The sequence below is a fragment of the Betta splendens genome, chromosome 2 (genome assembly GCF_900634795.4).
Source record: "Betta splendens chromosome 2, fBetSpl5.4, whole genome shotgun sequence".
Taxonomy (NCBI): domain Eukaryota; kingdom Metazoa; phylum Chordata; class Actinopteri; order Anabantiformes; family Osphronemidae; genus Betta; species Betta splendens.
In genome coordinates, this window is record NC_040882.2 from 14,418,840 (window position 1) to 14,430,902 (window position 12,063).

At 40.8% G+C, this 12,063-nt stretch overlaps 1 protein-coding gene across 1 annotated transcript in view; it reads left to right on the forward strand.

Annotated features, from left to right (window-relative positions):
• LOC114851049 (zinc finger protein 470-like) overlaps positions 1–11,827 on the forward strand; it is a 30,693-nt gene extending 18,866 nt beyond the window's left edge. The window contains exons 2-3 of the mRNA XM_029142581.3: positions 6,844–6,891; positions 8,056–11,827. Coding sequence (XP_028998414.1) covers positions 6,874–6,891; positions 8,056–9,351 — 1,314 coding nt within the window. The 5' untranslated portion in view covers positions 6,844–6,873 and the 3' untranslated portion in view covers positions 9,352–11,827. The remainder of the gene's footprint in view (positions 1–6,843; positions 6,892–8,055) is intronic.
• The last annotated feature ends 236 nt before the right edge of the window (positions 11,828–12,063 follow it).

A 12,063-nucleotide genomic window follows, 5' to 3' on the forward strand; every position in this document is an offset into this window, starting at 1 on the left:
GATGCTGGCTGGGTCCAAGTCTGGCCAGATCGTTCTGTCACGGTAGGCGCTCGGATGAGGACCCAAATGCACAGCGTACACAGGTTGACGGTGAACAAAAGGTGGTTTATTCCGGTTAGGCAGAGACGACGTCAGGGACAGGCAAGGTTCATACACGAGAGAAATATAATACCAGAATCATCGAGCGTCAGATCGTGGTCAGGCAGGCAAGGTCGGTAACAGGCGGGTACAACACCAGGGCAGACAGAACAGACAGGGATAAGGCAGGCTCAGAGTCAACAGTCCAGAAACAAGGTACGTAACACACGGCCGGACAGGATCAAGGAAACTGGGAGCTATGACGGGTACACACAAACAACGATCTGGCAGAGAACTAATGTGACAGGTGGTGGTTAAATGCAAGGAGTTGATTACTGATACAAAACAGGTGAGTGTAATGAGGACCGGGAGTGAAGCGGGAACTGCTGTGGTGTGATAAGAAACGGAAGTGCTTACAAAATAAAACTGGAAACTGGGATCAAAAACAGAAAAGTCCTTTCAAAATAAAACCAAGAACGAAAACCTGACAAATCTTTAGCAACAATGGCATCATTAGTTCTTGAACGTGGGGTTCGATGCCGTCTTGCAATTGTTGGGGTCACCAGCATGTGGCCCGGCTTTTCCGAGACACCCTTCTTTGGATTTAGAGGATTCCCAATTGGGATGGATTGATTTTCAAAGGGCGAAGGCATTGTATGCAGAGACATCCAGGAGACTGTAATAAAGCACCAGTGGCTGGTTTTTAGAGATGGGAAGTTTGATTTTTTTAACTGACTCGGATCTTTAACTCGCGAACAGTAAAGTGAACGAATCATTTTGAGTCATTCGTTCATTTCCAGCTGGCGGAGCTGTGGGTGTTGTAAAAATGTCCATGGTTCTTCATGGTTCTATAGAGTCATTATTTTTATTCCTGATTTTTATTTTCATTTCTGAAGAAATTTTTTTCCAATGGTCAAATATTTCAAGGGTGCCAAGCGCTACGCTAAAGGTGTAATGGCTCAGATGCCGGATGAAGACGTAGCTGCAACAAGAGAGAAGGAACGTGACCGTGAAGAAATCATCAAGCGGGTTAAACTTTAAAAATCTGAAATTCTTGTAAGAAGTTGTATTGACATGGGCTAATTTTGCTAAACAGGCTGCCTTTGATACATGTTTTTAATACTTCTTGTAAACCTGCTTTTCTATTAGTTGTTCTTTTAGAAACACAAACTACGTAATGATAGTGCTACATCTGCTACTATTTATTGGGGACATATACTGTAGTAGAGAATATTGTGAAAAGATGCTTTAGTTCTTAATAAACAATATTATATTATTCATATAATAAATGCAAAGGTGTTTTCACATCTGTTAGTTACGGGAAAACAAACTAAAACCAACGAAGCCTTTTACAGAAATGCTTTGATTTTATTAAAAGTAACAATAATAAACTCAAAGTCTGATGAATTTAATTGCAAAGGACAAAACAAAAATGCAGTTTGAAGAAGGACACTAGACCAATAAAAATAATAGCAACTGAACAACAAAGTTTAAACTAAAAATTACTGCAATATGCAGGTACAAGGCAAGATACACTGAACTGAAAAGTGATAGTAGGATGCTGTCGGTGAAGATTCTCAGTCACCCAGGAGGCTCTTGACGTTGTTCTTTCTTTGACAGTGTCAGACAAGTGTTAAACACAAGTAAAACACAAGTAAACTCATTTCAACCATGTACAGAATATGCAGGTTCCTCTGCTGGTTCTGGTTCTCAGGCTGACCTTTCTCTGCCTTGTTGAAGTAGCTGCAGGTCCTGAGAGCCCCCTTCAGATCAGTCTTCAGTCTTCTTGGCTTCTGTGAAAGGGAACATCCTCTACTCTGTGGTTCAGAGTGAAGATTAAACTGAATTAACTAGATAAATGTTATTTTGTGCCAATATATATAAAATGTTTTGTCCTTAGCAGAAGCAGCCTTTTTTTTCAGATTTATTTTCCTTGATTTGAGTGGCCCCCATATCTTTATGCTTGGAGAAGTTAAATAGCCAGCCACAAAGGGGCAGAATGGGATCTAGAATGAACATGACGTTGAAGTAACTTTTGGTGGCTTGTGTCCAGATTGAACACATGATCAGAGTCAAACAAAGTTATTGATCTAGCACCACATGTACAAACATTAATATGATGTATTTTGTATAAACAAAGTTTGATTGCTGTGATGATTGCTCTACGACTCAGCAGCCACGTGGATTTGATTTTATCTCAAGCATCCAGTAATTCAACTGGTTTCCTGTAACCAAACAGTCTGAAGTCTCCCTCGTAGAGCTTGTACAGCCTTTTCCTGTCCTCTAGGGGCACTGTTTTAAACCAGCCCCAAACAGAACCGGTGGTAGTCACATTATCATAGGCAGGAGGAAACTTGATGTCGCTCTCCAGCTTTAGGATCTTCAGCAGGAGATCAGCATCTTCCTGAAGAGTCTCCTGATGTCCAACGAAATCATACCTGGGAGGAAAGACGAGAGCTGGATGAACTTCTAGCTCAGCAAACAAGACAGCACGGGGAGAATTACCTTTTTAATTTTCTGTTTCCATGCAGAGAATTGAAGCGTCCACAATCCACATTTGGACCGAGGTGATGTGAACTCTTACAATAAACATGATTTTATGATGAGATACTCTTCTCTAACCCATTCCCAAGATATGGAGCTGTGATGTAAATTTTATATTATCCATTAATGTTGATTATTTTGATCATTTATATGCCTTAATATCATTTGATTTATTCTCATACTTAAAGTGTTTGTTCAGTGACCGGACATAAGTAGCAAAGAGCACATCTGAGCGGAGGGGTAGTTCTCCTTTGTGAGCAGGAGGCCCGTTCTCTTTTTATTACCCTGTGAGACAGTGTCTGACTTGGATAAGGACAAGGTGCCCTTTGAGTGACACATGAACCCCAGTGCACCAACAAGATCCTCTTTCTCACCTCTGATTTTGCAAACTTAGCAAACCTGAAATGTCAACTGTCGAATAATATTATAGACTTGGTGCTGTTTCCTGACGTTAAGCTCATTCTGTCTAGAGAATGAATGGGAGGGTGTTTGTGTTAGAGGAAGATGGTTATCTTTAATGTCTTAAGTACTCCAGGACAGGGAAGCAGATGTTTTCAGAGAACTCTGGTGTGCACCTTGCGTGAGCATCAACTTGTCCTCTCCACCCGGTGCCTGTCTTATACTTATTGATATTTTCTTTCATTTTCATATGCATATCTAGAAATAACTTTACAAAGTCACTTTTTGGATTCTTCTCTTTATTGAGCCAGTTAGAAACCCTCGTGGTAATTTTTCCACAACAGAGCACAAAAGACTCTTTCCTTTTAAAAACAGCTAAAAACTAGATCTGACATCAAAGACCACTTAGGGTGACACAACTTTAAGTCCTAAAAAAACTCTCCTCTCCTCTCCATTATCAGTTAAGCAGATACTAGACGTCTCATAACTTCTAAAACTAAAACCCCTTTCTCAGCCGCTGCCACTAGCACAGGGAGGTAATGGTCAAGATAACCAAATGCTCACTCCTTATGAAAAGAGAAGACTTTCAGTTGACCCAAGTTATGAATTTTAAAACTGTAGTTTCCTGTCTTCTTGGGGTTTCTGACGGCTCAAGGACAAGAGGAATCCAAACGTTGTCTTTGTGGTTTTATTTCTCTTGCATATGTGAATAATAAAACGTTTTTAAAAACGGCACCCGGGTGGAGACTCTTCCTGAAGAGTCATAAAATAAAAATAATAAAATAAAAAATCATACCTGGGAGGAAAAGATGAGAGCTGGATGAAACTTCCAGCTAAGGCAAACAAGACATCTTGGAAGCCCATAACTTTTTTTTTCATTGTCTTGGCTGTTTTGGAAAAGTTACTGTGATGGAAATTTTCCATAAGAAGTAGATGAGAGAGAGTTGTCCTTTGTGCGATTATTGAAATAATAAAGAAAATAAAATAATGGGGAGAAGCAAATAAAAAGCATGGATGTTGATCGTGCACATCAACAAACCAAAAACCAGCTGGGGAGATCAGTGCACACACACACGAAGGGGCACGAAGAGCCCACGATCCTCAGTTGCTTCTGCCTTTTAAACCCCTTTCCTCCTGGCTCTGGTGGAATGTCTCTCTGCAGCATGAGAATTGTTTGCGCCACCTTAATCTCGCTGTGAGTTGAGAATGTTTGCTTTCTCACTTCTGCATCGTCATGTCTGTTAATCCAAAGGAAGGAACACAGAGCTTTCAAGACAAGATGCATTCGCTTTAAAACAGCCTTGGGTCTGGTGGGGAGTCAGATAGGATGGAGCCAGAGTCCGGGTGTAAAAAGAACAACAATATCATAAATTATTAGTCAGTCAAATGGAACATCGGATGTTTAGACTTGATGTACGTCAGGGCACAAGAGATTAGTTGTTTGTGTAAGAATGTTCAGTTCAGTATTGCTTCTAACCAGCACATGACGAGTGTGTTGGATAAGAAACAGCACTAAGGTAAAATTTTTCCATTACAGTTACTTTTCTTTTTTTGTTCACAAGATTCTTCTTCAAGATTTGAAGCAGACTGGCACATGACACATCTCCAGTGAGGTGTTAAAAATGTCTGTGAACACTGGAGACAGCTGGTTGTTACAGTGCTTCAGGGTGGAGGGGGTGACAGAATCCGGGCCTGCAGTTTTGTAGAGGTTCAGCCGCGTCTGGTCACATCTCCCTCTTTGATGGACAGAGGTGTGAAGGGGGTGGGGGACACTGAGGTGTGAAGCTGTGTGGGTGGATCGGGTGGGGCTGTGGAGGGAGGTCTGTTGCTGCACAATGGCTGGGGAGGGAGGTTGTTAGGACTGACCCATTGTTTATCAAAGCAGCAGTAGAAATCATTCAGGTCATTGGCCAGACGCAGGTCGTCTGGTGATAAAAGTAATATGCTGTTACACACTGCACGTTCAATTTAATGAGCTGAGAGTTAGTTGCTTAGTTAGTTAATAGTTACTTAAACGTAAAATCAAATTAAATATCTAATTTAAACTAAATTTAAATTGTACCTGTTTTTTGTACATGTTATCTTCCAAAATAGCAGCTCCCTTATACAGGGTATAACTATAATTACAAATAAAGAGTGAATGAAAAAAATGCATTTTATTAGATAAATATGAGACATTTATAGTAAACAAGTAAGTGAGCTGTAACCACTTTCACATATTATCACATATATTTTTAGTTAACACTAATAAAGAATTATTTTTAATTTGACTCTAGCTAAACTTGACACCTTATGACAAAGTTTTTACCACGAAAGGAGTTTATTCAGTGGTCACACATTGACACTAAAATGTAGTTAACTAAACTCCCCAGATAGCTTATTCCAGAAACACGGAATTTCCTGTGTTAGAAGAACAAAGGGCCACAAAACACTCACAGTCCCGCTGGGACAACCCAGGGTCCCGTTTCACATTGAGACCTCCATGCGAGCGTATGCGACAACCAGAAGGGCGGAGCGAAAGCCTCACGTCATAAAGACGCGCGCGACCTGACGTCTCCTCTGTTTTCTCTGGCAAATCAAGGTCCTTCGACCCTCCACAGGACCTGGTTCTCTGCTCAGAGGGAGACAGACTGGAACAGACCTGCTCCCACTACAGCTCCACCGGGAAAGGAATCCGTCGCCAAAAACAGAGGACGCTGTGATCAGCTGATCACCGGGACGAGACGGGAGGCGATAGACCGTGAGGCTCGACACGACGACGGACGACGGCGACGGAAAGCAACACGGAGGGACGAAGGGCCAAAGACCGGGACCGAACAGCAATCAACGCAACGAACGGAGGAACCGGCCGGGTCAGTAGAAGAAAGGCTTTACGTCTGAGCTCAGAAATAGGAAATTATGAAAGTGGACAGTGAAAGCCCTGTATGTTTTATTTTTCGACACGGTCTTTGACTGCAGCCTCGTGGTGACTCATCAGAGCCGTTGGTTTTGATCTGTGGTTATTTTATTGGGCTTTCTCTCTGTTCTAAACTTCGTTGGTTCTTTTAAACGTCACAACTTCTAACACGAGTTTTTCTCTTGACCTTTTTTTAATCAAATCTGATTGATAAATTGTAATCCCCACCAAAAAGCAAGCTGAAACGAATTCACACTTATAAATATTTACATTTAAAATGTTTAGAATCTGCCAAAACCAAATTTCCTAGAATCATTAAATGCTTTCATACTTTTATTTTGTTATTATATTTTGGCAGTGTTCTGTAAATTGTTCTTATTGATTCATGTTGATGACTAGTTATTTACGTACTTAAGCTAATAAATTGGAGTGGTGCTGAATTGCAAAGTTATTATTTTCAGATCATATGAATATGAATGGAAAAATAAACATATATATTATTCAAAGCAGCCTTATGTTATGCTGAAAATCTGCTTTTAGTGTTGTCGCTATACCAACATTTTGGTACAGATACAAACAAGTATTCCGATACTTTTCAATTATTTTTCGAATTAAAAACAGAACACAATAATGTCTTTACTGACTTAATTTAAAATCTATATCTAATGTAAAGCAACAACATTAGTAAGACAGTATGGCAAAAATAATATTGGCTCCTCATATTACACTTCCCTCCACTATTGCTTTGTACAGATGTGTACCGATGTAGATAAGTACTGATCAGCCCATATGTTACGGGTGATAACCTCCGAAGCGGGTGATTTTGAAGCATCTGTATATACTTTTATGTAATCATGCTAATTTATATTAATTTATTTTGTTACTTTATCGGCTTCACTGTCGTCCTCTTGTCTTTTCTTTAACAGGTTGGGATCCACCTGCCTCCTCGAACAACCATGGAAGTACAGAAAACGGTATTGTTAGACCTTTTTCCAACTTCTAACCTGTTTTTCTATTGTCCAGTCCAGTCAAAGGACTGCGACAACATCCTTGTTCATTAGCCAATCAGAGCGTGGAGGCAAATTAGGGTCACCTTAATTTTACTTGTAAATTTAGCCACAATGAGCGTGTAATTTTAATGCCTCAATCAATATGTGTAAGCGTGGTACAGCCCCACTAAGTCTACAGGTACAAATCTGGATACGCACACACAGATAGGTTTACGTACGCATAAATCTAGCCTGACCCTAATTTGACTCCATAGTCTGAGTTTTCATGACTATGTTTTGTCCTTCTTGACCTCTTCTTGTCTCACTTTTTCTGTGTTGGCTAGAATATTTTATTACAAATAATTACAAATAAGAGCAACAAGCAACACAACATAGTAAACATTTAGCATAATTCCTGGACTATAAGATTCTACTTTTTTCCATTACGGTAAACCCTGCATCTGCAACGGTGCGGCTAATTTGTGGATTTTTACCAATTTACGAGCTTCATGCTGCCAAACACGGCCAAGATGTTTACATTAGATCCGATTGAAGGCTGTTGAATCTTGCGTGTTGTTTGCCTGTAGTCATTGGTATGCATTAGCGTTGAGACTTTTCAGTGGGCTCTTACTGCCAGTGTTATGTTACAGCTCTTTATTTTTAAGGAAGCACTCGTATGTGATAGAATTGCTGTCCGAGTCATATAGACAGCTTCAAATTCTTGAATAAAACACAAGTTTTCCAAAAGTGATTGTAACTAAATTATTATTACACGCAAAGCATGCTCAACAAAAGCCAAAACAATAGCCACTTTAAAAGAGTTGAGACAAAAAGGCCTGTCATCAGGGCACGGACAACAGCAGCTCCCTCCAAGTCAATGTAAACAAAGCAGAAAGACCCAGAAAGTGTGTGACAAAGTAATTGGAATTTTTATGAAAGAAAACTTTTTATATTAAAATTTACTGTGTGAGGCTTAAACTCACAAAACTACTACTACCTACTACTGCCACTATAGTAGATTTACAGTAGTAATAGTAGTAGTATAATAAGAAGCAACAAAGTTTCTCAGAGACCTTTCAATTTTTTGGTGTTGAAGGTTTCTGGTGCGATCGTGAGCTTAATTTTTCTTTTGTATATTTGTCACCTTAGAAACAAAGAGGAAGACGATACTCAACACAGTATCTTTGTCAGGAATGTGACCGTACCTTCACCAGATCATCAGCGCTGAAGAATCATCAGAAGCTTCACTCTAGAGAGAAACTATACAGCTGTGACCAGTGTGGCAAAACATTTACTGGCAGAGGTAACCTACAGAGTCATCAGCAAGTTCATGCAGGAGAAAGACCATACACCTGCACCGAATGTGGAGCAGCATTTAAAAGGTCAAGTACGTTGACAATCCACAATCGTGTTCACACTGGAGAGAAACCATACTCATGTGAACAGTGTGGAAAAGCATTCTCTTGCAGAAGTCATTTACAGAGTCACCAACGTGTTCACACAGGAGAGAAACCATACTCATGTGAACAGTGTGGAAAAGCATTCGGTCACAGACCTGATTTAATGAGACACAAACTTGTTCACACGGGAGAGAAGCCTTATATTTGTGAACAATGTGGAAAAGCATTCTCTCAGCGCAATAGCTTAATGATACACAGACGTTTTCACACTGGAGAGAAGCCTCATTCGTGTGAACAGTGTGGTAAAGCATTCTCTCAACGCAGTCATCTACTGATTCACCAACATGCTCACACGGGAGAGAAGCCTCACTCATGTGAACAGTGTGGAAAAGCATTCGCTCAACACAGAAGTTTACTGACTCACCAACGTGTTCACACTGGCGAGAAACCTCATCCTTGTGAACAGTGTGGAAAAGCATTCTCTCAGCGCAGTCATTTACTGAGTCACCGACGTGTTCACACCGGAGAGAAGCCTCATATTTGTGAACAATGTGGAAAAGCATTCTCTCAACGCAGTCAATTACTGACACACCAACGTGTTCACACGGGAGAGAAGCCTTACTCATGTGAACAGTGTGGCAAAGCATTCTCTGACAGCAGTCAATTACTGATTCACCGACGTGTTCACACAGGAGAGAAGCCTTACTCATGTGAACAATGTGGAAAAGCATTCTCTCAACGCAGTCATTTACTGATTCACCGACGTGTTCACACCGGAGAGAAGCCTCACTCATGTGAACAGTGTGGAAAAGCATTCGCTCAACACAGAAGTTTACTGACTCACCAACGTGTTCACACTGGCGAGAAGCCTCATATTTGTGAACAATGTGGAAAAGCATTCTCTCAACGCAGTCAATTACTGATTCACCAACGTTCTCACACAGAAGAGAAGCCTCACTCGTGTGAACAGTGTGGAAAAGCATTCTCTGACAGCAGTCATTTACGGAGACACCAACGTGTTCACAATAATGAGGCTTCTCTCTAGTGTAAACAGTGTGGGAAAGTATTTGTGATGTTACATGTGCTGCCTTTCTCGTGCCCCAGTAAAGGTTGTGTGGCATCACCATTAGGCCAATAGGCGAAAGACAACATTGAAACAAAAACTAGGCTAAACATAATTTAGATGTCAGCCATAATAGCTTCAGTTTCTTTTCTATTCTGCGTCAGCGACGTGCCCGGGGTGGGGAATAGCCACTGCCTATTTGCCCTCACAATTCAAAGTGCCCTGAACAATGGCAAATAATTAATTTTTTTCCTACTCCACTCTGGGTTTTACCTTTCTCGTTCAAGCCCAAATAGCCACAGTCTCTGTCAGTCTCTGCCCTTAAAAATGTCTGCACAGCACTGGCCTGTGTAATGAAAATAATGTCTTATCATATAGTCTTATCCTTTAGTTTATGCCCCATTGTGTGCATGGAATTCATCTCATTCGGGTTGTCATATCAGTTTTAAGTATTGTATGGGGAAAAAGTGTTCTTCCTTATTCTGTGTGTTTTTTATATGATTTATGATTAATGTTCTGCAATTAATAACTTGTGTTTTGTCTTACATCTGTTTTATGTACTTGACATTTCACCTAGATTGTTCAATAGTGGTCTCTGCCTGATAGAATCTGGACTCTAGCTCCCAAACCCAAGGCCAGGGAGTTCTGTCTCTCTGTCTGTTAACTGTTATAACACTCCCCCCTTTTTATTATACATTAATCAAACACTAAGAATAAAAATTGTCAAACATAGCATTTCCTAATAATAAAAGACCCTTGCAAATAAAACAATAAGTGTTTTAACTCATCAAAATTCAAAAATACAGCTTCATATAAAATGCAGGTAACTTAGGGAGGTTGGGAGCTGTTTTTGTGGGTACCAAAATCATCATCAAACTCATTAAGTGAATTAGAGTCAGGGTTTCTGAACATAGTGCATTGTGTCATTTGATACGAGAGTGCTGCTGAGGTCACACGCATGACAAGCCCTCTAATCAGTGGGATAACGCAACAACCAAGCAAGAGAATCACAGCCATCACAATGATAAAGGAAACAGCTGCAGACATGAGAACAGATTTCCACTTTCCAGATATTTCGTCTAGCCAATTCCAAGAGGAAGAATTTGTACCAGAGTTAGCTGAGACTCTGAAGGCCGTGCAACACCTTCGCCACAGTACCATTAGAATCAGTATTATTTGGGATACAAGTACAACATGCCTCTTCGAACATAACACATGCCTCGTTTGTCGTTTGCTAACAACATGTCTACTGTCATTTGATTCTGCCGTCTGGGATGTAAGAGCCAATTGTTCAGACATGACCTTCATGCCATCATAACATTAATGAAACGCCATTGATTGTAATAAAACAGTTAATGTATGTTAACCATAATTCCAGTGGGGTTCTGTTTCATATAATCTTAAAATACATTTCATGCTTTTGGATTTTTAATTGTACATTTGGATCTAGAGAATCAGGGATTAACCAGAATGATGATGCATTTGCTGCTTGTGTTGTCTTATAACCATTTGAACTATTTGTTGTTGTGAAATGTTCTCATTCACAAAAAGTGTAAAATTACACAGAAACATCATATCATCAAGGTAATAATCAGAGTAACATAAAATGAATTCTAACAGCATGGTTGCAATTGATTTCTCCTAACGGTTCGCTTCGTCCTGTTGAACAGTAGCGTTAGATGGTTTCATACCTGTGTGTTGATGGTGGACAGTGACAGTTTGTTGGGGTCCTTCAGGTTGTGATCAGCTGATCACAGAGACATTTAGGATTTGTCATCACTGCCAGGTTTCCCTCCCAATGTTGTTTGAGCCACTGTCACTTCTGTTATGTGAAGAGTCTACACGTCGTCCAGCGTTGGCAACTTAAGACTGCTCGTGTGTGTTTTCTCAGGAACGTGTCACCTGTTGGGAAATCTGAATTGTGGGGAAAAAGTGTTTGGGCGGCACGGCTTGTCATCAGGCCCAAACCAGACTCCATGGCTACAAGTGGAACCATTCGTCTGCCAGAGTCTGTGTTCCTGTGAGGTAGAAAATGTTTAAAGCACAGGGAGAGATGAGGAAGGAGAGGGTAGAGAGTGTTGGAGAGGGAAACAAGGATCAGGAGAGGAAATGAGGATCAGGAGAGGGAAGAGTTGCCGGGCAGCGACCTTTGCAGCAGCGTCTACAGCTGCATGTCGGCAGAAACAAGTCGTCACTGATGGTGTGAGTCGGACAGTTACAAACAGCATTAGTTGTAGGTGGCAGGACAATGTCCAGCAAAGCAGCAACCTTATGATGGTGTAAGATAGGTTTGCAATCAGACTTCAAAAGCTTCCTAAGCTTCCGTAGCACCAAAGTGTGACATTAAAAGCATCTATGCAGTCTGTGTGGATGTTAACAGGCGCTCCTTCTGCTAGTTTACTGAGTCAGATCAGGAAGATCCAAAGTAGGAGCTTGCTGAAGAGCAAGCATGAGGTCAGTGAACGTTGTTCAGCCCAGACGTCCACAGTGAGACAGAAGGTGGACGATGAAGACGTCTGCATCAGAACCTGAGTGGGGCCTCGAAGACAGTAAAAGTAAAACGTGCACGTTTTAGGCAGGTTTCAAATTGCTTCAACTCTGTTGGGTGAGATGGATTTGCCATCAGCTGTGATTACAATGACCCAGAAAAATAACCTTTGTCTGAACAAACTCATTTTGACAGGCTCTCTTTGT